The sequence below is a fragment of the Haliotis cracherodii genome, unplaced genomic scaffold, assembly GCF_022045235.1.
Source record: "Haliotis cracherodii isolate W230 unplaced genomic scaffold, xgHalCrac1.p SCAF_8, whole genome shotgun sequence".
NCBI lineage: Eukaryota > Metazoa > Mollusca > Gastropoda > Lepetellida > Haliotidae > Haliotis > Haliotis cracherodii.
In genome coordinates, this window is record NW_027266341.1 from 29,846,398 (window position 1) to 29,874,291 (window position 27,894).

Here is a 27,894-nt window from a genome sequence, read left to right on the forward strand (position 1 = left end):
TACAAGATTAACATTTTGGGAAGAGAGTGTTTCATCTGTTCATTGATAGTACCAATACACTTTAATTGTTTATTGCTTTTCAACGTTCTACATGCCGAACTGCTTGACGTAAAAGGCGACTATGCTTGTCGTAAGAGGCGACTAACGGGATTGGGTGGTCAGGTTCGCTGACTTGGTTGATGCATGTCATCAATCCCAATTGTGTGGATCGATGTTCATGTTGTCAATCACTGGATTGTCTGGTCCAGACTCGATTACTTACAGATCGTCGTCATATAGCTGTAATATTGCTGAGTGCGGTGTTAGACAATAAACAAACAAACAAACAAACAAATTTACATGCCAGAAGTATGTCTTTGTCTGTGAAAACACCACTGATTTGATATGGTTATTTTTGTTATCATTAATATGACCAATTAGATCTTCATATTAGCTAAAATAATATAAAAGAGTGGGGTGTTCTTTAAATTCTTTTGAGTAGTAAATATCAGTCCACCAATTCTGCTTGGTCTAAATCGATATTAGCTTCACACATTGAATTACATTCAGTGTCTTGAACTATGCTGAAAATTGACATCTAATCATGATACATTCTCTCTTTACCCGAATAAAAGGCAAACATTGAAATGATATGGGCCATTTGGGTCCTGTTATATGCATCACTTAAAAACCAGGAAAACTATTACAAAACTTCATTAAAGTTATCACATGTGGTCATATGAATGAAAATTAAACTTTGTCCATTTCAACACCTGTATTCTGGGGTCTTAAAGGGACACTGATCTAAAGCAATTCCCCAGGACTGGTTGTTGCCTTTGTTATTGTTTTTTCCCCGTGAGTACCCGGATAATACGCAACGCAACTGAGCGTGACAAGAGACTGGGCAACCGTCTGCAAGGACAGCTAAATAAACTTGGAGGCAATATTTGTTTTACTCATGTTTGAACACTGATAGGTTAACCGTGATCTATAAAAATTTTGACAAAGGGCGCATGTTACTTAAAGAAACAGACAAAAAGAATGGCGGAGCCCATCGGATGTCGTCATTTGGAAATACCCATGATTGTTATAGTTTAATAATAATAAAAAGTATCCATGTAGTGAAAGCATTTTCGGATTTCGGATTGCGTCGATAATATGATTACTACTCCCTTGTTGTCATCCACGTTTTCTGGTATAACCCAACACTTGTGTATTTGTTGTCATTGACTTGATGCTCAGTTAATGAACTTATTACAGGTATAATTAGTGATAGCACCACTCAGAATACCTGACAAATGTTCCCATTTGGCATTTAGTGTGTCTGGGGTAATTATTCAATCTAAATCCAGGTTTGAAGTGAGGTGAAATGTGTGTTATGTAATATGCATGTGGCAGCCCAGCAAGAGATGAATGATCTGTTGATTTACATTTTTGTAAATCAACGGATCATTCCTAGTCATCAAAGGATTAACAGAAAATTCATTGATTGATTAATCACTGTTATCTTGCACAGTGGATATGTCAAAAGTGAGTGTTTACTTGTCTAGATTTACTAAAACAAAGGGAATACACTCATATCATGGCGTGAAGTGCCGATGTAAAAACAACTCTTAATTTGTTCAAAGGGTTAACCGATAATACATCAATTGATTGCTCATTGTTACCTAACTCAATGGATTTTTTTAGGAACCGTGGACGTTCTGAGAATAGTTGTCATGTGGGCTTTCTCAGCAGACCTTTGAGACTTGACACCTATGTGAAACATCTGAAACAATCTGAATGATCAGTTGAGAAACGAAAACGGGTTATAATATCCCAAAACGATATATATATTTTAAAATATTTGATTGTTACAGAGACATGTGACATCAAATAAGTTTCTTTGTACAGCTGCAGACGTGTGGGATATTGTTCCTGTGTGTGGATATTCACGGATACATTCCTCAAACAAGGAACATTTCTTTTACAGATTGACTAAAATTGATTAAGACGATCAAAATGGCCTAAAACATCACAATAGATTATTATTTAGGATTAGAAGCCAAACAATATAGAAATGTAATTTTCATCGTAACATTTTCAGTCTCTTGGTGATGATATTAAACATAAAAATGTTTGGAATTCGTTGTCATAATAATACAGATGGACATATTTTTCAGTCAATTTGTAGAATAACTGAATATTGAGGCGTTTAATAAATTTCCTAAGTGAAAATTTTGCACATTTTGACTGTAAAAATATAAACACGATACAATAAGCAATGCTCAAGGGAAATATTTACTTTGTGTTGCAAGTCAAAATAGTGTAAACGAAAGTCGCACAATACCAAGCAAGTGACTTATCAAAACTTCGTCACCATTACCGATGCTACCCACAAAGATACCTACATTTCCTTATTATTTCCAAAACTGTATTTCATTTTGTTGAGGGGGCACGGGTGGCCCAGTCGTCTAAGGCGCCGCGATTCGCTGTGCAGAGTTGCGTCCCTTGGGCACGCCAGAAACCTATGATTGTGGGTTCGAATCCCGGTTCACCCCGATTATGTTTCTTGGTTTGTCAGCACCATACCCGTGCTCGTGGGTTTCACCGAAGTGGTTAACGTCTGAGACCTGCATCACTTCGGGCTTTCCTCCCACATTAAGCTGACACGCCGCGATATAACTGGAATACCGTTAAAAGCGGCGTTAAACTAAACTCCCTCACTCACTCACTCACTCACTCATTTTGTTGATCAATGTTACCATACGCCCTTATACTATCAATAAAAGTGACAAATGCGCTTACGAATGGTGCAGCACAGGTCGCGAACTAGTCTAGGTTTCTGCTATATCATCCGGGTACTCACGGGGAAAAAACAATAACAAAGGCAACAACCAGTCCCGGGGAATTGCTTTAGATCAGTGCCCCTTTCAGGTGACTCTAAATGAAGAAGTAAGGCTGAAAAGTGTCAATTTGGCTTATTTGAGTATAAATTTGCACAAAGCCTTTTTTTAAATATTTAAACATGAGGACATCTTTGACCCAAGCTGATTTTTTTTATGTAGATCTGTTGAATTGTGGGTCACAGAGTTGCTCTAAGTCTTAGATTTCCTTTGAAGTTACAAAATGACCCTTTCACTTGTTTCAGGCCTACGTTTATTTCATCAAGCCAGAAGTCCAAAACTTGAAAGTAAAAAGAATAAAAAGCTTATGTATGAACCATTTGAATGTGTCTAATAATATTCATACCAGTATTTCAATGTTTACTTTAATTTTAAAATGTGACATTCCTGTGGGTCAGAACTGGAAACATTGTAACATAGTTATGACTATTGTTATGGCTGGGTCAAAGTGACCTGTATTCCACTGAAAACAGGCCTAATAATAGGAGGAGGTTTAATTCTACAAAATTGAGTTGAAGACATGTTAAATACCTCTGAAATTAAGCAAATTAGAACTTAAACACAAAGTATTGACCAGAAAACAAGTTTTCCCAATTTTCCTTTACTAACATCTAGTCTCTGAAATGAACATATTTTACAGAAAAAAACAGTTGTTAAATTATCTGAATAAAATTTAACAAAAAGGAGCCCAACGATTTCATCATTTTCAGATACTACAGTCATCTAGACTTGCCAAACATTATAGTCTTGCATGGGCTGTTTTGGATATATTTGTTTCAGTGTCTAAGACAGACTACAATTTGCTTTGTGTTATATACACATCTAGCATGGCATGTACGTTTCATTTGTTACCTCTAACCTTCATTGATGTATTCATTGTATCATGTCCTATGTGTAATGGAGTGGTATTGACATAAGCGCTTCGCTTGTTTACCAATCCATTTTCACATTTTTCTGAAAATAAATATGTTTAAACAACAATTTGCCTGCCAAGGCCACCCTGTTTGTAATCCTACATACATCCATGCTGACAGATGAATCATATGTTTATCAAATATGTTTATTGTTGAATCACCGCCAATAGCTGTACAGCTGGCTGTTCAGGGGAAGTTGTTGAATGCCTCTTGAATTACGTCACATGACAAGGTGCTATATTTAGCATATTGGGTAACTCCAATGGCCGAGTGATTGTGGTGTATTTTTAGGATTACATACGCAGTAAGCTGACCTAGTTTAATGCAGATCATCGTTTTTCGCATTTGTAATTTCCTGTTATGTCTTCATATTGTTAGGAATGTAGTATGATTATAAACATGGCAACTTGTAGGTTACAGGTAGGTGGAGTTGGCCAGTGGATGTATTCCTCAGGGACTGCATGAATTAATTGATGTGTTAAGACGTGTGATAATTAATCCATCAGGGTTGACAAATACTGTTAAGAAAAGGTGAAGGTAACTTCTAAGTTCGTTCAACATGCTTCGGGCGAGATATATATTTTTTTAACAATGTTATTTGTAGTCTATTACTTTGTTTTTTTGCTACCTTTGAGTTATGGATATGGGGAGTGGTTGGGCTGTTTTGGGAGGGTGTGGCAGGGGAGGGGTGTATCAAAACTTTTAAATGTTAAACATGTTGTCTTAGATTCTCTCTCATGTACTTGAGCTAGTGATCAAGACCGCTGACTTTTTGTCCATGAGTCTGGCCTTCATGAAGTTACTGATGTTGTTTGTTAAGAAATGAGATGAATATGAATACAGTATCAGTTGTTGTTTTTTAGTTATAGCATTTTTGTGATACCCATAATGATTTTATAACATTTTCTGATACCCATAATGATTTTATAACCATTTTGTGATACCCATGAAAGTTGTAGGGACCGACCATTTGATATTCAGGTGGGCTTGGATTTTATTAAAGAAAATAATATGTCTCAGAAAATTTTGTAAAATTGAGTATGGTTTTACTTCGCTTTTAGCAATATTCCAGCAATATCACGGAAGGGGGACACCAGAAATGGGCTTCACACATTGTACCCATGTCGGGATTCGGCATGACGAGCAAACGCTTTAACCACTAGGCTACCCGACCGCCCCTAAAAAAAAAGAAATTATCAGTCACCAAACATTAATTGTATGAAGGTGTTCTTCTTGCTTTATATTGTTTTAAATGGTCAGGTTGGTCCCTTATAACATTTTTCGGTTACACAGAACACTTTATTAACATTTCTGGGATACTCAGCCATAATCCTCCTTCTGTGATAGTGACTGGCCTCTTAATAGATGGAAACTTCAAATTTGAAAGATGATTGTATTTTATGAAAAATGCTGAGTGTGCTTATTTACCCTATAATATTATATTGTACATCCTATTTTGTACAGATATAGATACATCATGGGGGTGTGAGAATAATTAGTCCGGGCACACCAGTGGTTGACAGCATGAACAACGATCCATGCCGTAGTGTTACAATGACATGCAATCCCTAGTTGACACACCTGACCACCGAATACTGCTTTGTTCACTCTGTCAATAATTGGTACCGATTCTGCCCCAGAACCTCCGGGGTGTTAGACATAGGGCCAATGCTTCATCTGCATCTCATCTCACACAGTCATCTGACATCCTATATATTTCCAGGCTACATGACGGTCCACGGGCGCCCCTGGGACGATGAAGTCGACATGGTTCCGGATGGCAGAATTTTCTGGCATTATTATACTTCTTCTGTTAAGTTTCGGAAAGGTAGATGATCTTTTATATAGAAATGTCATTAAATTAGTTCAGATAAGATTGGTGCATAATGTTTACTGTTATATTAACAGTGATATGTTTATTAATTCGCCTTACTCAGCAATTAATTCAGTTTGCAGTGATTCAATACTAATTTTATGTTTTAATAAACAAACAGTGTTTATAACGAATGAGAGCCTGGAGGTCCTTGTGACACACCTGACGTGAACGTTATGATTATCTTCATTTAGAGAGAGTGAGTGAGTGAGTGAGTATGGTTTTATGCCACTTTTAGCAATATTCCAGGTGGGGGGACACCAGAAATGGGCTTTACACACTGTACCAATGTTGGGAATCAAACCCGGGTCTTCGGCGTGATGAGCGAAAGCTTTAACCACTTGGCTACCTGACCGCCCCTTCATCAGGGCTCCAAATATTGAGATGTTACGCAATACTGGGTACCTTAGGGTAGCAATATGATGGATGAACCGGGTACCTTAGGTAGGCACTATGATGGATATACTGGGTACCTTTGGGAAGCAATATGATGGATGAACCGGGTACCTTAGGGAGGCACTATGATGGATATACTGGGTACCTTAGGGAAGCAATATGATGGATATACTGGGTACCTTAGGGAGGCAATATGATGGATATACTGGGTACCTTAGGCAGGCAATATGATGGATATACTGGGTACCTTAGGGAGGCAATATGATGGATATGCTGTGTACCTTAGGGAGGCAATATGATGGATATGCTGTGTACCTTAGGGAGGCAATATGATGGATATACTGTGTACCCTAGGGAGGCAATATGATGGATATGCTGTGTACCTTAGGGAGGCAATATGATGGATATGCTGTGTACCTTAGGGAGGCAATATGATGGATATACTGTGTACCCTAGGGAGGCACTATGATGGATATGCTGTGTACCTCTGGGAGGCAATATGATGAGTATACTGGGTACCGGAGGGAGGCAATATGATGGATATACTGGGTACCAGAGGGAGGCACTATGATGGATATGCTGTGTACCTTAGGGAGGCAATATGATGGATATACTGTGTACCTCTGGGAGGCAATATCAAGGTATGCCGTGTACCTTAGGGAGGCACTATGATGGATATACTTGGTACTTCAGGGATGCAGTATGACCCATAATATGATTGTTTTTTCCCTCCTTGAGCAACCTTTTTAAAGATAATATTTCTGATATTTTGCAGATCGTTGAAGGACACTGCTCAAAATAGTAAGTGTAGTTGAAGTGGAACTGAAGCTTGCAATTGTTTGAGTAACATTGAGTGAGTGAGTGAATTGGCTTAACACAGAACAGTATTTCTCCTCACGACACCATTACCCATCCACTTCATAACACCATCAAAGGCCCGCCTAAAGACACCATCACATCATAGACCCTACTCATGACACCATCACATCATAGAACCTACTCATGACACCATCACATCCAGACACACCTCATGACACCAGCCATCACAGACCCACCTCATGACACCATCACAGACCCACCTCATGACACCATCCCAGACCCACCTCATGACACCATCACAGACCCACCTCATGACACCACCCATCACAGACCCACCTCATGACACCATCAATAACAGACCCACCTCATGACACCATCACAGACCCACCTCATGACACAATCACAGACCCACCTCATGACACCATCACAGACCCACCACATGACACCAACCATCACAGACCCACCTCATGACACCATCACAGACCCACCACATGACACCAACCATCACAGACCCACCTCATGACACCAGCCATCACAGACCCACCTCATGACACCACTCACACAGACCCACCTCATGACACCAGCCATCACAGACCCACCTCATGACACCACTCACACAGACCCACCTCATGACACCACTCACACAGACCCACATCATGACACCACTCACACAGACCCACCTCATGACACCACTCACACAGACCCACCTCATGACACCAACCATCACAGACCCACCTCATGACACCATCACAGACCCACCACATGACACCATCATAGACCCACCTCATGACATCATCACAGACCCACCTCATGACACCAGCCATCACAGACCCACCTCATGACACCACTCACACAGACCCACCTCATGACACCAACCATCACAGACCCACCTCATGACACCAACCATCACAGACCCACCTCACAACCCTAATTATGTTGCAGCTATGTCTTGTGCATGCATGCTTTGGTATGAAGCAGTAAGAATGCCGCAGTTAGTCAAAATAACCGACGACAAAATACACTCTTAGGTTTTTCCTCCAAGATCTATTTAATTTGGAAAATGCCGGATATATCCAGAGAATGGCGTTTTACATCATTATTCAAGATACAAACTTGCATTTGGTATGTTGAAAATGTAATGCCAACAATTCAAGCAGGGAATGTAAAAAATAAGATCTAGTCATCCAATAGGCTACCATTTTGGTCCAATTTGGTTCAATTCCGGTTCATAAACACATGCTCATGATTTGGTCAGAATCGTACAGTCGACTCTCTTCTTATGAGTACCAGTATAGAAAGCGTTTTGATGCCTTTACTGTCACATATATGTAATAATGAATTCCTGAATCCTGAATATATTTTTCCAGCATGTATGAACTACCTAATCGGCCTGAGATGTGTGGCACGTGCCGGATCTGTCCTGACTCTATGGAAATAGCGGCTCACATTCAGCCTGGTTGCCACGACCAGCTGTCTGATGGGCGTAAAGTGCAGTGTAGCGGCATGGACTTCATCAAGCCAGGTGAGGGATGCAAGCGATGCAAGGGATGCATTCTGAAGCTATACAAACCTTATTAATATTAAAATGATAAAAGAATAGTTTTGGAGCCTCCAGTAATCTGAAACGTGTGTGATAATTCCACTCAAGGGTACATTGTGAAACCCTTTTCTGGAGACCGCCTCCGTGGTCTAGTGGTAGAGTGTCCGCCGGTAGAGCCGAAGGTCCGGGGTTCGATTCCCGTCCGCGCCATACCAAAAGACGTTAAAAGATGGTACTTGTTGTTACCCTGTCTGGTGCTCAGCATTAAGGGGCTAAAACAAGGACTGGTCGGCTCGGAGTCAGTATACTGTGTCTGAGTGGGGTATTCATGTTAAACTGCGCCATGGTATCTCAGTGAGCTAGCACTATAAATCAGCATCAGTCCGGACTAGTACAAGCAGCCACACAAACACACACATGTACATGCACGTTGCTATATAAGTGCAATAATCTTGGATGCGACGTTAAACCCCATTTCACCTCACCTCACCCCTTTTCTGGAATCCACCACAACATGGCTAAAAGTGATGTAAAACCAATCTCTCCCATTTAGTATATTAGGTATAAATAAACTCAGGTTGATGATGTAGCAGACGTTTCAGAAAATTGCTGTTCAGGGTGCTGTTGTACAGAGTGATCTTAGTGCTGAGGTGATCGTAACTCCCATACCTTAACTCCCACACCTTACGACAGTCGTAGCGCTAAGGTTGTTTTGTACAACAGCACCAAGGAGTCACTACTTCTCATGTTTGGTTGTCAGTTTAAATTTGTTCTTTAGGTCTCAAATGACTTCTGTGGTAAAATTGTCAAAATTCAGCAATAAAACTACTAAAATCCTGTAGCTAAAATTATACAATTCTGCCATAAAAACATATCCTTTTCCCTCTCAAAAATTTATACAAACTCATTTTATTGAATTGTCAAGTTGTTCAGGCCTATTTGTTGCATTATGTTTTAATATAAATTTAAATAATTTAAAATTCTTACAAAAAAATTAATCTTCAACTGTGAGAACACAAAGATCAAGGGAGGCAATGAAATTGAAATTGTTGAAACTCTACAAGCCCACATACCCTGACTATTTTGTGTTATATCATTGTTGTAATATCTGCTGCTCAAGTAATCATTGGTATATCTTTTTGTCAGCATGCACAGAGTGGAAGCCAGAGATAGGCAGCCTCAGGTGCAGTGACAACAACAGTGTCTACAGTTCTTGCTCACTGCGGTGTCCTCAAGGATTCAAGCCATCTGTTCCAGACAACATTACTTGTCTGGCAGAGCCACACCTACAGTGGAGTCTCCCATTGCCCTTCTGTCAGAGTGAGTATAAACCGTCTGTACAGCCACCCCTACATTGGAGTCAACCATTGCCCTTCTGTCAGAGTGAGTATAAACCATCTGTACAGCCACACCTACATTGGAGTCAACCATTGCCCTTCTGTCAGAGTGAGTATAAACCATCTGTACAGCCACACCTACATTGGAGTCAACCATTGCCCTTCTGTCAGAGTGAGTATAAACCATCTGTACAGCCACACCTACAGTGGAGTCAACCATTGCCCTTTTGTCAGAGTGAGTATAAACCATCTGTACAGCCACAACTACAGTGGAGTCTTCCATTACCCTTCTGTCAGAGTGAGTATAAACCATCTGTACAGCCACACCTACAGTGGAGTCTCCCATTGCCCTTCTGTAAGAGTGAGTATAAACCATCTGTACAGCCACACCTACAGTGGAGTCAACCATTGCCCTTTTGTCAGAGTGAGTATAAACCATCTGTACAGCCACACCTACAGTGGAGTCTCCCATTGCCCTTCTGTCAGAGTGAGTATAAACCATCTGTACAGCCACACCTACAGTGGAGTCTCCCATTGCCCTTTTGTCAGAGTGAGTATAAACCATCTGTATAGCCACACCTACAGTGGAGCCTCCTTACTGATAAGTGTTTTCTAGCTATGCAGACATGAAAGACTCACAGTGAAAACAGAACAAATTTGTTGTGATTATGGGTCAGAACAGGTCGCCAATAATTCATGCTTGTTCTAAATGTCAATTACAATGAGTGAACACACCCAGTGACTCACCATTTTTGTTTGTTGTTCAACACCTAACTAAGCAATATCCCAGCTATATGACAGCAGTCTGTAAATAATCGAGTCTGGACCAGACAATTCAGCGACTGACATAATGTGCATCGATCCAAACAATTGGGATACAATGACATGCAAGCCTAACCACCCAATCCAGTTAGTCGCCTCTTACGACGAGCATAATCGCCTCTTACCACAAGCATGGGTTGCTGAAGACCTGTACTAACTCGGATCTTCAGGGTTTGGCTCTTCATACCCTATGGCGTGAGACATTGATTGCTATGAACCACTGGTCTCCCTAACCCAGATTGAATTATTTACCGCTCTTGTACGATAGCTCTCCGTGTGAAGATCTGACAATCCTTTCATGGGAGATCATGTCTGGTGAATATTTATTATTATGATCTGTTATAGCTGGAATATTGCTGACTGCAGCAAAAAACAAACTGAAAAAACATCAGTTATTTGAGCTTGTGTTATGATAATCATTTGCAATTTCAGATGAAAAACAATCAGACTGGAAAAAGAAACACGGACACAGAGTTCTAAGTGGAGCGGCCATATTCTTTATGGGTGAGTATCGATTTAAGGTTGACTAATACTATGGAAAAAATATCCTATATATGTGCTATAATGTATATCCCAAATATGTGCTTTTGTGTATATCCTTAATATGTGCTATAATATATATCCTTAATATGTGCTATAATGTATATCCTTAAAATGTGATTTATGTATATCCTTTTTATGTGCTATAATGTATATATATTTATTACCCACGTGGTGAAGATATAGGTGGTAAGATACTTAATCTGTATGTCACACATTTGTCGTACAAGGTTGACCTCGTTTTATTCATTTTGATTGGATAACCGTAACCTCTGTCACACCAGTACTACTTTTTCATTCATAAAAAATCATGAGACATCATTCTATTTGCAACTACAAGGCAGAACTGAAGCAATCTCATGAAAGCAAGAGACAGTGACACACACTTTATTAAACCAAACAACACAGTCACACGCATCAATTTCACTTTTTATTTCATATTAGTTATGCATGGAGCTACTACAGACATTATATGATCGAGCTATATCCATTTGCAATCTACTACTACCGATTAATAGATCGAGCGTGACGCACCCAACCACTTTCTCGACTTAAATTTTATTTAACGTAAAAAGATAAGCGTGGTGAAAAGAAGTCTGTTTAAACTATCTGGATATATCTTGACTTACATTGGATGCTCCGGTTGGGCCATCAGTGTCCCCTTCGAAGCGTATTTTGTGGCACTGTTTCCGGAGATGTTTGTTCATGAATAAACATACACACACTGCATGACCAGATCACTCTCAAAAGTGAACAGTTCCGATAAAAATCATTTGAAAAATGCATGGGAGTGTGCCTGACTTTTGATTTTGTAGACCAGAACATCCCAAATGCGAACAATAACATTCCCTAGCGGAATATGCTGTTAGTAGATCATAGTTGTCTTTTCTTATTCCGATGGTGACCTTGCCCTTCGTTCGACTTGCAAGCAGACTTGAGTTTGTTGATATTCACAACTTCAGTATAGGGCGGTACAGTTAACATGAATGTCTTTGACAAACACTCTGATTTCCCTCTTCCAAACTGGTACGGACAGAATATTAATTCAGCTGATAGATCAAGAAAACCGCAAAATTTTGATTACACAGCCGGGACTCCGCCGGTGCGAGTGACCGACTGTTGTTCTGATATTCAAAGCACAGCGCGAATTGACTTTTTTAGATTTTCTTATAGGTGTCGTGTGTACAAACAACAATGCGCTTGAATTACCATAAGTTGAATAAGTTCTTAAAATAAGATCTTAAGCGTTGATGCTCTCATGTTTGCACAGACAACAGCAGGAACATGTTGTTAATGTGTATGCATATACAATGCCCATATTTGGGCATATATCAATATTCATGCACAACCAGATTTGCAACAGGTTTCAGTTTGATCTGTCAACAAAGAACGTTTTTATATGTTTACCCTTAAATACATATTTTGACGTGGGTAATAAATAAAATACCATACTCATTTTCATTAGATACAATTTTTACGAAACTCATGAACTTTCTATGATATCTGACCTCGCTTTTGCTCGCTCAGATACCATAGAAAATCCACTCGTTTCATAGAAATGGTATCTAACGAGAATTAGCATAGTATTCTCTATAAACCCGTGAAGATCCGTGGTAGAATAGGTCTTCAGCAACCCATGCTTGCCATAAAAGGCGACTATGCTTTTGTAAGAGGCAACTAACGGGATCGGGTGGTCAGGCTAGTTGACTTGGTTAATGCATGTCATCGATCCCAATTGCGTGGAAGGATGCTCATGATGTCAATCACTGGATTGTCAGGTCCAGACTCTATTATTTACAGATTGCTTGATATAGCTGGAATATTGATGGGTGTGGCATTAAACAACAAACGAACAAACAAACAAACAAAGCTATAATGTATATCCTATCGCACTCTGGAAATGTAAACGTGTGAACTCTTTTCCTGCATTTCCAATGGAATGCTCCTCTCAATCTAACTGCTGCAACAATATCTCAGTGACGCTTACTATGAGCCATTTTGATTTGACTACATGTACTAGGACATTTCTGTACATATCTTTGGAATGATCTGATATGCAGTAAGTGTCAGCACCTGATTATTGAAATTTAAAAAAATAACAGTCTTGGTTCTCAGGCACCGCCCGCATCATCATAAACTTTGCTGCACATTTCGTTTTCATTTTCATTGTTAAAAAAAACAAAAAAATCCTTGAATATTCGAAGTCTAACTATAGTCAAGTTCTGTATTCCATTAAATTACTCATCAACGAATACATTTATGTAGGGAGGCCCTTTCCCAGGTTGGTTACATAACTGTTTATTTGGTTACATACTAGAATTATAAAACTAAGAAAAACCAAACACTGCCCACCCGCACTATATTTTCAAAAGCCATTGCCTGAGAACCAATTCTTATATTTTGTTAAGCCTTACATGGACACAGGTGGCCCAGTTGTCTTGGGTGCTGCAGTTCGTTGTGTAGAGTTAAGTCCCTTTAACACGCCAGAATCCTGTAATCGTGGGCTTGAATTCCTTATTCCCCTGATAATGCTTTTCGGTTTGTCCGCACCATACCCGTGCTTCTGCTTGTGGGTTTTACCAAAGTGGTAAACGTCTAAGACCTGCTTTCTTCTGACATCAAACTGACCCACTGTGGTGTAACTAATACTGTTCTAAGCGGTGTTAAACACGACTCACAAATCCACTGATCTCTGTCACATAAATATGGTTCTCGTGTCCTGATTCATGGTAATTGATTCCATTTCTCTCCCCAAAGGGAAGGGAGACATATTGTTTCTGGCTTCATTCCTATTTGAGTTGCCATCCTTTCCCGTGCCATAACTTGAATACCATTCAATTGCCTTTTTTTTATTTTGAAATTTGTCTCAATTTTTCTTTATAAATTTCCATGGAAACAATTTGGACTCACAAACAACTCACGGCTTCGTTTCCGATCCATAACACTCAAACAATGACCACATGCCAACTATTGCCTTTTCATATTTTTCAATTTGTATTTTTTTAATTTCTTGTGTTTTCAATGGAACAATTTGGATTTAGTCGCAAACAACTAGCGTTTGTTTCTCGCCAGCTAACACATATTTCGGGGGGGTTTACATGGGTAAAAACCCCTTCTAGTTGTGACATGTTGCTCCTGTGTATTCTTCAGTTGTGTTATTCCTGCTCGGACCATGGTGTATTCTCATCTGCCTCATCAACTGGAACAAGAAACAGGAGCAGCACAGTCTGCAAACAAAACAAGGTATCTTTTGTTGTCACCTGTGTTGTTATATCTAGAGGTATTTGAAGAACTGGCTTTACTTTAAGGGATCTTTGGGATAGCCTAGTGGTTACAGCATTCACTCGTCTTGCTGAAGGTCCAGGTTTGATTCTGCACTTGGGTACAATGTGTCCCCTACATTGATGTTGATGATGGAATATTGCTTTATTTCAAAAGTTGTTAAATTATCACATTGTAAAATGATGATACAAAAAGTGAGTGAGTGAGTGAGTTGGGTTGGGTTTAACGCCGCTTTTAACAGTATTCCAGTTATATCACGGCGTGTCAGCTTAACGTGGGAGGAAAGCCCGAAGTGATGCAGGTCTCAGACTTTACCACTTCGGTGAAACCCATGAGCATGGGTATGTTGCTGACAAACCTAGAAACATAATCGGGGCGAACCAGGATTTGAACCCACAATCATAGGTTTCTGGCGTGCCCAAGGGACGCAACTCTGCACAGCGAATCGCGGCGCCTTAGACGATGGGGCCACCCAGGCCCCCTGATACGAAAAGGGATGCTAGGGGATATCAAATGAAGTAATTTCCTCTAAGGTACATTTTGAAAAACTTTTTTTTATGGATCTTAAATCCATAAATAAGAAGTGAAGAAAAACGAGAAAAAATTCTGATAAGCATGTTTCTTGATTTTCCCATACAAACTTACTGTATATTGACATCTATAATGTGAGTTTTCATAACCTGGAACGAGGAGGTATAAAAGGGCATTGTTCTATTCATGGGGTAGTAGATCTCACATTTTTTCTCCACTGACATTGTCAACTCAAATTTGACATTTGACAGTTAGACTTGGCTTTTCATTTGAAATATCTATTACTAGGAGCATATTAGTTACTTATGTGACAAATAACTGAGACAAACATTTATTTTATTAATGTATACAACTCAGCGCAGCTGATCGCAGTGTAGACAGGGTATAATAAATTAGCCTTGATTTTGAAGGTCTCTACAAGTGGTGGTGTTATAGGTATGTTGTATCAAAGACAGTAATGTTTTAGATCAGGACAGATTACAGACATAGTGATGCACAGGAGAAGAGGTAATGAGTGCTTCCTTTCATATACCGTATTCGACGTAATAAGCGTCCCTCTCTAATAAGCGCCCGTTGCGATATTTGCTAATATATTGGCTAGTGAACAATCCCAATCAGCACCCCTTCCGATTGATCAATGTACACAAGTCTTATTTATTCGTGAATAATACGCACTCGTGAGTTATATCACCCTTAATTATGGGCAATTAAATTCTGGAAAAATATATCTGTCGTATGTGAACACTTCAGGCTGTTAGCATAAACCACGAAATTTACAATCTTTCAACTCAAAATAATATTCTAATAAGCGCCCCCTATTTCTAATTTTGAGAGTGCCCTGGGCACTTATTACCTTGAATACAGTACTACTAAAAAAAAGGACCACCTGACTGTTTCCCTTTTGCTATTGTCAGGGTTCACTCTAGGAATTTTCTGACATGGACCCTATATGTGAAAATTTCAAATATTCCAGTGGTACGCCATACAGCACAATGTTAAAATGCCCCATTCTATTTGAAAATGTGGGCCTTTTTTCAAATTAAGGAGCTAAAAGCACAAGGCCCCACCCTAGAATTATCCCCATATAGTTAATGTCATGTCATGATATGGTCCTAAACTTTTTTGAGTAGTATATGTATAGATTGAGGCCCTCAGTTATAATACTATACAAGACAAAAGCGTTTCCCACATAATGTTGCTTCCAACTAACTATTCAATCATCTGTTATTCTTACAATCGATTCTAGCTGCACAGAATCCTAAAGGTCAAGTCGTTATGAAGCTGATAAACACAGTGCACAGTCAAAGATGCTATGTCCTCCGGAACAAGTGGATCGCAAAAGATGGTACGTTTAAAACAGAAATTAGATCAGGCTGTATTTTTTTTACCTTAAAAACACTGCTTATTTTTCTCTTTGAACTCACAATTCCTGATTATATGGTATTATTAACTTACATGATACTTATTTAGTGGTTGACATCTGTATTGCAGTAGTCAGCTCTTTCAGTGGTCTGTGTTTATAGTGTTAGGCTGATGGTACTATGACTAGACTTGGGCTGGGACGGGTAACTCAGGTCAGATGGGTACTGGACCCGTGTACCCACAGGACTACCCGGACCCGTAGTAAGTTACGTGATATATTGTTTTATGACAAAAATGATCTAGAACTCCATGGCTACACTACAAGTCACTAATGTTCGCATTTCTTTGTGACTATTTATGCAGGGAGCTGGAGTAGCCTCGTGGTTTAAGCATCCGCTCATCATGCCAAAGACCCGGGTTCGATTCCCCACATGAGTACAATGTGTGAAGCCCATTTCTGGTGTCCCCCTCCGTGATATTGCTGGAATATTGCTAAAAGTGGCGTAAAACCATATTCACTCATCCACTATGACTATGTATACATTCCTTCTGACTTTTGTATGTTTGAATTAAGATAAAACTTCAGTCAACTTCAGTGTATGCATGTCCAGATCATTTTATATGTGTATTTAAATACTTTTTGACAGGGCTACCGTCAAACTATTCCCAATCAGACATTTTGTACCTATCTCTTGAGATCTACAGCAGTTACCCAGGTAGCGTCGGGGAATAGAGGGGTGGGTCACAGGGTAGTAAATTTGGACTCATCCAAACCATGGGATGTTGTCCCAGATTTATACTGCAGTGGACTCACACAGAGTGAAAGTCATATGCAGTTCTTAACCTATTACACAACATCATTTAACTAGCTTAGGCCTCAATATTTTCATTATTAGACTTTCATCCAAAAATATAAACAAGGAGGAAGCTTTTGAAGGCATCTGTAAACATGACCTGCTGATGGATGTGTTCAACAAGTGTGGGTGTGTGGTAGGACTACATTTTGGGTTTATTTCATCAAGTTAAGGGAGTGCTGGGGTAGCCTAGTGGTTAAAGCGTTCGCTTGTCACACCGAAGGCCCGGGTTCAATTCTACATATGGGTACAACATGTGAAGCCCATTTCTGGTGTCCCCTGCCATTATATTGCTGAAATATTGCTAAAAGCGGCATATCACTCACTCACTCACTCACTCACTCACTCACTCATCAAGTTATGTAAGGAGGGCGTGCACATTACAGTTTATCAGCAGGTACCTTCGGATTAGAAGGGCCACAGCAACCTATGCTTGTAGTATTAGGAGACGTCATGGATTGAGTGGTCAGATTTGCTTGGTGTTGCGTTGTGTCAACGTACCACGATGGCCAGGACTTTTGGTCAGTCACTGGATTGTCTGGTCGCTGTCATATAGTTGGAATATTGCTGTGTGTGGTGTCAATGACACACACACACACACACACACACACACACACACACACACACACACACACACACACACACACACACACACACACACTACACTACACTACACTACACTACACTACACTACACTACACACACACACTACACACACAAACACTACACACAGACATACACCTATAGACACCTCACACACATGTAGACACACACACACACACTACCCAGAAACACACACACACACACACATACACATATAGACACACCTCACACATGCAGACACACACACATTACACACAGAGACATACACCTATAGACACACCTCACACACATGCAGACACACGCACACACTAACACTAACACAAACACACACACCTCACACACACTTAGGCAGGAATGAATATCATTAGTAAGTCATTAACTGTTACCTTCATAAACAACACATACAATTTGCTTTCCACACATGACAATGACTTCTTGGTGCAGGACACTTACTGCGTCAAGTACGGAATCAGATCTGATCGTGGCATCCTGACAGGAAGCACTCGGGTAACTGACTGTGCTTGACAGAGAAGAGCATCATTTCCTACCTACATGCCTGTCACCACCCATGTGTTCATCTACATCCGCCAGATTGAAACATTGGAAAAAGATTTTTTTATCTCACCCAATCTGCAACGATTTGGTATTAAATGTCTTGCTTATCACAGGACTCTGATTTTTCCTACACATGAACATTAACATTTAGGTTGGTGGATTTATAAATGAATGTAAATTTCAGTGTTTGAAAGTGTTGAAGTATTGAGCGAGTATTGTATTTACACCACTGTTAGCTCTATTTCAGCAATATCACGGCGGGGGACACCAGGAATGGACTTCACACATTGTACCCATGTGATACTAAGGGATGGGAGCATGATTTTGGTTTCAGAACAGCATATTTTATTTTAATGTTATTATAAGAAGCATCAATATTTTTCCAACATAAACAAGTGCTCAAATAATCTTTTTTCAAATAAATAAAAGTAACTGTACTCTGCAAGAAAATAGCACATTATGTTCCCCCTGTAATGCGAGGCAAACATCATATATTTGTCCCTCAGCTACACAGGGGCTTGAATATTTTTTCGCAGTTGAGCAAACTGCACCAGGGATGGAAGGTTTGCATGTGAACTAGTCGGTTGTCTGTCTGCTTGCTGTCGACCAACTGTACCTAGTGTTTCTAGTAATGCCCCCATTTCACTACGACCACGAATATCCAGAATCACCCCAAATAGGAAATTTTTCATGTTTGTAGATAAATCTCAATCATTTCTTGAAGTTCTTAAATGAATCTTATTTGATTCCCAAACATTCGTACAGTTCGCGGGAGTTCGTCGAATCGGCGAGAAAGTTTTTGGTTATCAAAAACTTTTGTGGAAGGGTCCCCGAATTGCAATTTCTTGGCTGTATCGTAATCCATTCGTAATTAATTCTTATGTTCCATAACAGCTTCGTAATTGATTCTTTTGCATTCATGGCTATTGTTAGCAATTCATGGCTCCCAAAAAAAACCAAAACATCCCGAAACAGCCACAAATGTCCTGATTCAACTACAAAGCATATCAGAATTTAATAAGAACAACATTCCGCATATTCGTAACTTAGTCGAAGGTGATTCTTACTATTCGTGCATGATCCATACATGAAACTTCTAATTCGTACATGTTTCTTAACCCATTCCTGGCATTCTTCATATTTTTCAACCCGATTAGCCACGAAAGTTTGCATTATTGGCCCAATCATCATGAATTTCCAAACTTTCCGATTCGGGGTGATTCGGGATAATTGTGGTCGTAGTGAAAGGGGGGCATTAGAGAAGGACATTCAGACGCTTTGCAAGATGATTTCTGTGGGCCTGACAAATCTATGATTAATATCTTGGCAGTCAAAGACAGCTTATCCTTCACAATTAATTCACTCATGTGAACAGCTGCAGTGTTTACGTTGTGTCGACAGGGCACATTGATGAATGCACACAGAGCATGTTCTCCACCACTGTGTCCTAGTCAAGGGAAATGGATTCCTCCGATTCTTTTTGGTTTTCTTTAGCAATACTTTCAAAAGTACTATGGCATTATTTTGACTGTCAAGATTTGTTTGTTTGTTGCCACACCACACACAGCAGTATGACAGCAGTCTGTAAATAATCGGGGGAGCATGGGGGTCCCAGTCGTCTAAGGTGCCGCAATTCGCTGTGAAGAGTTGAAACCCTTGGGCATGCCAGAAACTTATGATTGTGGGTTCTAATCCTGGTTCTCGCCCCGATTATATTTCCAGGTTTGTCAGCACCATACCCGTGCTCGTGGCTTTCACTAAAGTGGTAAACGTCTAAGACCTGTATTACTTCGGCTTTCCTCCCACATCATGCTGTGATATAACTGGAATACTGTTAAAAGCTGCGTTTAACCCAACTCACTCACTTACTGTAAATAATCAAGTGTGGATTAGACAATCCAGTGATTAATATCATGAGCATCGATCCATGCAATCCTCCAAATCAAGCCTGACTACAGATCCATTTAGTCGCTTCTTACAAGCAGAATTTATTGCTGGTGACCTTTATACTTAACCAGAATCCCTCAAATGTTGAGTCAGTGGACAAAATGTATCAACTTATTAGATTTACACTGTGTCAACAACCATCATCCTCCCGATGCAAGAGAGTTAACAACTTTAAAAGTCCAGTTTCCACCCTTGCCGAACTAGGCTGGAATTCCTGGGCTTGATCCTATCGCCACCAGTGGCTATTACGAGTTATGTCCCTTCTAAGTTTCTCTTAGGACCAATCAGATGCCACCCCTCGTATCACTTGCATTTGCTTCAAACAAAATGGCGACGCCCAGTCAAGACGATCTGTTCGATTATCAATATCTATATTGTGATAAAACGGGTCTTACATCACAAAGTGCATCAAATCACTTGAGCACCTTGATTAAAAACATGAAAAGATTTGTATAATATCTGTTGACAATGAGTTGGCTGTGCACATGCTTACAAATCCTGCAATTCACCGAAATCTGCATGACAGTTTACAAACCGGATTTCGTTTTCGTTACGCGATTTTGATTGGACTTTGCATTCACTCGTTTGTCCAGCCAAACTGTAAGGGCAAGGGTGGAAACTGGACTTTTATAGTTTGTTAACTCTCTTGCCTTGGAAAGATAACAACCACATTCATGACACAAAACCTCAAACACTCTACAAAATCTTACCTTAATGTGTCTGCAGGTACTAACGTCACGATCTCGGTCACACCCAAGGAGGACACTTTAGCAGTAACGGCCTTGTCGGCGGAGAAGGCAGGGTCAGGGGGCGAGGTCTACACGGCTCCACAGTCGGCCCCGAGTCAGATCGTTCTGCACAGTGTGTCAACTCAGCACCCCGGACGATACAACTGGATCGCCGACCTCAGTGATGGTACCTCGGAGTGCGGAGTTTTCTTTTTGGAGGTTAAAGTGTCGACATTGTCGGGTATGTTTGTTGACCAAGATCAATAACCGAGTTTCAGGCTGGAATTGGTTTAAGAGTACATTTTTGTTGTAACCAATGCAAATCTCGTCAAGGTGATATGTGAGATTCGGAGGCAGAATGAATCCATGAATGGGGTAGAATAGGTCTTCAGCAACCCATGCTTGCCGTAAAAGGCGACTATGCTTGTCGTAAACAGGAACAGGTGGTCAGGCTCGCTGGTCATGATGCATATCATCATATCCCAATTGCTTGGATTGATGCTCATGATGTCAATCACCGTATTGTCCAAACTCGTTTATTTACACACCACGGTCATATAGCTAGAATATTGCTGAGTCGGATGAGCATAGATACACTCAATTGGGATACGATGACATACATCAACAAAGTCAGCGAGCCTGACCACCTGATCTCGTTTGTAGCCTCTTACAACAAGTATGGATTGCGAGATACTGAACCTGCTGCTGTTTCAGGCCCGTCTGGACAAGGCTCTGGGTTTGGGAGGCTTATGAAGAACCGCAGCGACGTCCAGCGACTGTGTGTCCTGTTTGACCAGGAGGAGGTCCCAGGCGTCATCTCCTGGCGTACTATAGCCGTGTCCCCCCTCTTGGACTATGACATGCAACAAGTCAAACATGACGAGTAGGTATCAGGACGTCGTGTGCTCCATGTGAATCATTGTTTGTTTGTTTGTATGTTGTTTAACAACAGCAATATTCCAGCAATACGATGGCAGTCTGTAAGTAATCGAAACCCTGTGATTGACATCATGAGCATTGATCTAGTCAATTGGGATACGATGACATGTATCAACCAAGTCAGTGAGCCTGACCACCCCATTATGTTAGTGGCCTCTTACAACAAGGAAAGGCACCTTTTATAACAAGCATGGGTAGCTGAAGACCTATTCTAACCCGGATCTTCATGGGTGCCTACTGACAACGACTGAGGAAGAAGTCATTTTCTTTAATAAATTTAGCTTCCATGGTGATGCTGCTCTTTCAATCAAAGGTGGTTATTTAAGAATTGACCTTCACTTTGTGTGAGTTCATTGGAGTATAAACCTTCATAGAGTGAGGGCCAAACTGTATGAATGTCGGAGCTTGTGACGACGTTCATACAATGTCCAGCTATATTGCGCAGTAAAATAGTTCCTCAAAAAGAGAAGTGACATGGGAGTATGGAAGCACAACTTGCTCTTCAGAAACATCTTAAGCAGCACATATGTTCAAATCATATCCCCATTAGATGAGAAAGGTCTGTAAAGAACTACCTAAGTAAGTCAGTCACAATGACAGCGCATCGTAATACATTTACATCAAGTACAAGACGTCAAAATGGCTGACACGATAAACGTGACGGGAGAGATTTCCGAAGTTGTTAATGAACGTGTGGCGGTTACATGTGTTAGTCATCATTGATCAACTGGCTGATCATTGAATGGTGAATAAAGATGTGTCAAACAGACACTAAGGTAAATTCATAGATTACTGGAGACGGTCAATGTCAGCCTAGGCACGGATCGAGTCGACACTACGATAGTTTAGATGTGCATTTCATCGTTTGTTCATTAGGATAGGCAGCAGCGAGGATATTCGTGAACAATCATGCAGTCACACTCTCTGACATTTCTCAATGTATACTGAAACGCTGAGACCAAGAATAAAGGTTCTAAATGATCAGAAAGAACGATTATGTATGTTTTCATGGGATTCCTAGGGGTTTCCCCAAGAATGTGTAAGTAGTCTGTCAGTGTTTACGTCATTTTTTAAAGAACACGGTCTCGTGAAAAATGTATGAACGTCAAATTGTGTCGTTCATACACTTTATGAACGTCAATTTCGCGGTCATGTGACCGCTCTCTCGTCCAATGGAAAAGCCGTATATCGTGTAAACTTCAAATTAAAAAATTATTGTGATTTGAAACCTCTGATTGTCTTATCAGAATCAAGCATTTTCTCAATTGGCATACCATGACATGCATCAACTAAGTCAGCAAGCCTGACTGCCCAGTCCTGTTTGTCGCCTCTTACAGCAAGCAAGGGTGCAGATTCTGAACACCAACTCTAACTTGGATCTTCATGAACAGATTTCATAACTAATTGAAGCAACACACAAACTGCAACCTGAATAGCAGATCCTGAACCACTAAGTGAGTGAGTGAGTGAGGTTTAACGCCGCTTTTAGCAATATTCAAGCAATATCACGGCAGAAGACACCAGAAATGGGCTTCACACATCGTACCCATGTCAGGAATCGAACCTGGCTCTTCGGCATCACGAGCGAACACTTTAACCACTAGGCTATCCGACCGCCCCCTGAACCACCAAGCCTGCCCATAGCCCTACAGACTGAGATTTGGTAACTGTTTAAATCTTAATTGCATCAAATAAAGAAATAGTATGATGATAATATTTTTATTCCCATCTCCACAGGTACCACTTGAAAGGAAAGCCTAGGGGTAACGGGCCCACAATGAAAGTCCTGACACTCCTCCACCAGAAAGGTACTACCATTGCAAGACTTACAGAGTTCTTACAAGAGCATATGAGTCCAACCAGTGAACCTCTCCAGATACTGAATAAGTACTTATGACTATTACTGTGTTGTTTCTAGACACATATTGATTTAATTTCATGAAACGTTATTTATGGAATTTTAATGAAACGTTACTTCTGAGTCTCTAGAACCGTGAGAGTAGTTCATTAAATGGCGAACTCGGTCAAAACCTGATTACTTGCTTGTCATACCTTTTTTTAATTGTTACAAAGGATGTAATTGGAGAAGGTGGCGAGAGGTTGTATTAGATGCTAAAGTTTTGTTTAGTCTGATTGTTTAAAAATATGTAATTACCATGTGACAACAACAAGTAATTATAAATCACTTTGTTGTGTTACGTAATTTCTGCCACAAGTATGAATCTTAATAATCTTGTGTAAGTAACACCTGATGAACCATTATTAGTGTACAGGTTGTTTTTATGAAACCATAGATAGTTGAAATATAAAAAAGTGAAATTGTTATAAATATTTTTAGTGACTTCTTTAATCATGATCAATCAAAAGGATGTGCATTTTGGATGTTGTCGAGATGACAAGAGTTATTGCCCTTCCCATACTGGTCCAGTGGAGTTTTTCCATACTGTTATTTGTTAGCAGACTGGGGAGGCGGTTACGATGGCTTTAGAAATATAATTTTGGGTGGGTGGATCTTTAAATCTGGTACAAGACACCTGTTTGATTTCTGACAGGTGTGACATACAGTGACCAGGAGTTGTATACCATATTCGACGTAATAAGCACCCAGCTCTAATAAGCGCCCACGACAATATTTGCTAATATATTGGCAAGTGAACAATCCCAATTAGCACCCCTTCCGATTGATCAATGTACACAAGACTTATTTATTCGTGTATAATACGCACTCGTGTGTTATATGCACCCTTAATTATGGGCAATTAAATTCTGGAAAAATATATCTGTCGCATATAAACAGTTCAGGCCGTAAGCATAAACCACAAGATTTATCTTTGAACTCTGTTTTTTCCACCAAAATAATATTCTAATAAGAGCCCCCTATTTCTAATTTTGAGAGCACCCCGGGCGCTTATTACGTCGAATACGGTAATTGCATTCCTCTGATTGCGTTGTTAGACAGGAGAGATAAGTGTGACTTTTTTTCAATATTTAACAGTAATGTAGCTTTCTCACAGAAGTTGATAAGTAAGAACACATTTGATATATTGTGATACACCCATGTCTTTCAAGTTAAAGGGGTACTATTTCCCCATGGTCTGATGTTTCATTGTTTGTGAGGCAAAGCTTCACAGTTTGACGTCATACCATTGCATTGTTGCAAATAATTTGCAGATGTTGTCAACCTTTGTTCATGATGTTTCAAGACATTATATTATGTTTATGTTTGATGTTGTTCCTACCATGTATCAGATGATCTGATGTCTCTCTGTATGATGAAGAAACATATTTTTCAGCATTTTGTATAAAGAAAACTGTGGGTTATTAGTACAGACAGGCCAGGATTTCATGATTATCCGCTTCTCATAAATTAATGTTGAAGTCATTGCTTTTCTCTCGGTATAGATATGAAATATTGTGACGTGTGAATGTAGTGCTGTTGTGAGAAGTGAATGAGAAGATTGGTACTGACAAATACCAGGCCAGACAAGTTTCAATACTTGTTTTACAGAATTTTATCCTCAAAATACCCAAATGCTGAAGGGAAAAAACCACAACAATAAACACTATTTTTTAAAGTTAAAAGTAAAATTGTTGACTTGCTGCATTCTGCATATTACTATGATTACTGTGCATTATTTCGCTGTGATTCTTTGGGGGAGAAATTGCTATCCTTTCTCTTCAGGTGAGAGCTGGGTTGGACATGAAATAAAATGTAAACTCTGAATTTAAAGATAGCAGGTTAACTAGACACAGTTATGTCCTGTTATGGGGATTTTTGAATTTTTTATTTTAGTTTATGGATGGATCTGTAAAACAAGCACTTAATTTGTCTGACCTTATTACAAATAACAGCTATTGTATTTGAATTATGTCACATTTTGTTATGTATGTCATATATTGTTCCCTTAAATTCAGACTACAGTAACCACATGGTATAACTTAGTATACCCCCAACCTGGGCGGGGATATATAGTTATACCAAGGAATTCCGTCCATTCGTCTGTCCTTCCAAGGACATTTTTTGTGTGTGACCTATAACTTGAAACTACAGTTTAGATTTTTTTCAAACTTGGCGAACCTGCTTTATGCACATAGGAGAGGTGCAGTGCAAAGTTTGATTTCAATATTTGGATTTTTTTCAAAAAATACAGCTATTTTTCATTTTTTGACTTACTTGATCAATTCTTTTCAAATTTAGCGAACAGTTTCCATACTAAAAGAAGAGGTGCAGTGCAAAGTTTGATTTTGATATGTAAGTTTTTGAATTTTTACATGTTTTGAACTTAGAATGTTTGTTTTACTTCAACATTTGTGCAACCTATATCTTGAAAACTACTTCATGGATTCTTTTCCAATTGGGGGTACAGTTCTATACCAATAGGAGAGGTGCGCTGCAAAGTTTGATTTCAAAAAAGTGTATTTTCTGAAAAAATATTGCTTTTTTTTCATGTTTTGAACTTAGAAATATGTTGGAGTTGAAGTCGGGGGTTTTAGTGAGCCCTGTTCTCTTTTGCCTTGTTTTAAAAGTCATGTTCATTGAATGGGAGATGATGATTTCCTCTGGTCACCATAGTAGGAGTCTTGACTCATGTTATTTGCAAGGTGCTTGGGTGTGGTGCTTCAGGTCTTTATTGATAATTAAGATATATAACATTTTATACATATATACATTGGTCTACAGATTGCGTGATCCTTATGAAATGCAATGACATTGAACTCATACCTTTAACTCTGATATCATACTTCTGTGTGTGAAGATGTGAGGTGAAATTTGGTTTAACGTCGCGTCCAAGATTATTGCACTTATATAGCGACATGCATGCATGTGTGTGTGTGTGGCTGCTTGTACTAGTCCGGACTGATGCCGATTTATAGTGCCAGCACACTGAGATATGCATGCTGCAGTTTTAACATGAATACCCCAGTCAGACACAGTATACTGACTCCGAGCCGACCAGTCCTTGTTTTAGCCCCTTAATGCCGAGCGCCAGACAGGGTATCAACAAGTACCAACTTTTAACGTCTTTTGGTATGACACGGCTGGGGATCGAACCCCGGATCTTCCGCTCTCCGGGTGGAGTCGGTCCTGTGTGTGAAGATCTGATGTCACACCTGAATGACTTGTGAAGACCTGAGGATGCTTCATTGGAGGTTGTGTAGGGTGAATTTTTTAATCAGCCAATCAGCTTTGATTGTTTGTTTGTTTGTTTGTTTGTTTGTTTGTTTAACTCCGCACTCAGCAAAATTCCAGCTATATGACAGCGGTCTGTAATTCATCGAGTCTGGATCAGACAATCCAGTGATTGATATCATGAGCATTGATCTATGCAATTGGGATCGATGACATGCATCAACCAAATCAGTGAGCCTGACCACCCGATCCCGTTAGACGCCTCTTACGACAAGCATTGTCTCCTTTTACGGCAAGCATGGGTTGCTGAAGACCTAATCGCTACCCTGATCTTCACATGGTACAGGTTTGAGTGAGCGAAGCATTCAGACAAGTATATCTGATTTCAGTATCTCAAAAATGATTATGATTGGGAGGATCTGAATACAAAAAAATGCCAAGGGATCTAAATGCAGAAGGTTGTTCTGGGGTGGTATGTTTGTGTTCTGAGGCAGTTTTCTTTTGCCAACATTGAACATTTCTGAATCAAGTTGGTTAAGAAAGTTGACATTTGATTGGTTCAAGAACCCATTCCCACTTTCCCTGATGTCCTCAGATCTATACACACAGAAGTAGTGTATCGGAGTAAAGGATAAGATTTTAGTAAAAATAAAGGAAAAGAAAAGTGAAATAAAATGACATCTGAAACCATTAATTTTATTCCACTGACAGTAGACTTGTGTGTTTAACACAAAGAAATGTTTCAGACAATCAGTTGAACAGCTCATATGAGCTGTCCGTTTAGATTGACCAGTTACAGTTTCTAGAAAGCAGGTCAGACAAGTCAGCCACGCTATTATTCTATGTTGGATGCAAAA

The 27,894-nt window shown here is 39.8% G+C and overlaps 1 protein-coding gene across 1 annotated transcript; it reads left to right on the plus strand.

Annotated features, from left to right (window-relative positions):
- The first annotated feature begins 4,111 nt into the window (after positions 1–4,111).
- Positions 4,112–26,043, plus strand: LOC139449593 (uncharacterized). The gene is made up of 11 exons (XM_071231057.1): positions 4,112–4,198; positions 5,502–5,606; positions 6,823–6,848; positions 8,234–8,388; positions 9,553–9,726; positions 10,998–11,069; positions 14,256–14,348; positions 16,165–16,263; positions 20,966–21,208; positions 21,682–21,850; positions 23,644–26,043. The coding sequence occupies exons 2-11, from the start codon at positions 5,535–5,537 to the stop codon at positions 23,801–23,803; spliced, it is 1,263 nt and encodes a 420-aa protein (XP_071087158.1). The 5' UTR covers positions 4,112–4,198; positions 5,502–5,534; the 3' UTR covers positions 23,804–26,043.
- Positions 26,044–27,894: the final 1,851 nt, after the last annotated feature.

Excerpts from the sequence above, each read along its gene's own strand:
- LOC139449593 (XM_071231057.1), top strand. The coding sequence starts at position 5,535 with ATGAAGTCGACATGGTTCCGGATGGCAGAATTTTCTGGCATTATTATA. Across the intron at positions 5,607-6,822 it reads TTCTGTTAAGTTTCGGAAAG|ATCGTTGAAGGACACTGCTC; the intron begins GTAGATGATCTT and ends GATATTTTGCAG. Across the intron at positions 9,727-10,997 it reads CCCATTGCCCTTCTGTCAGA|ATGAAAAACAATCAGACTGG; the intron begins GTGAGTATAAAC and ends TTGCAATTTCAG.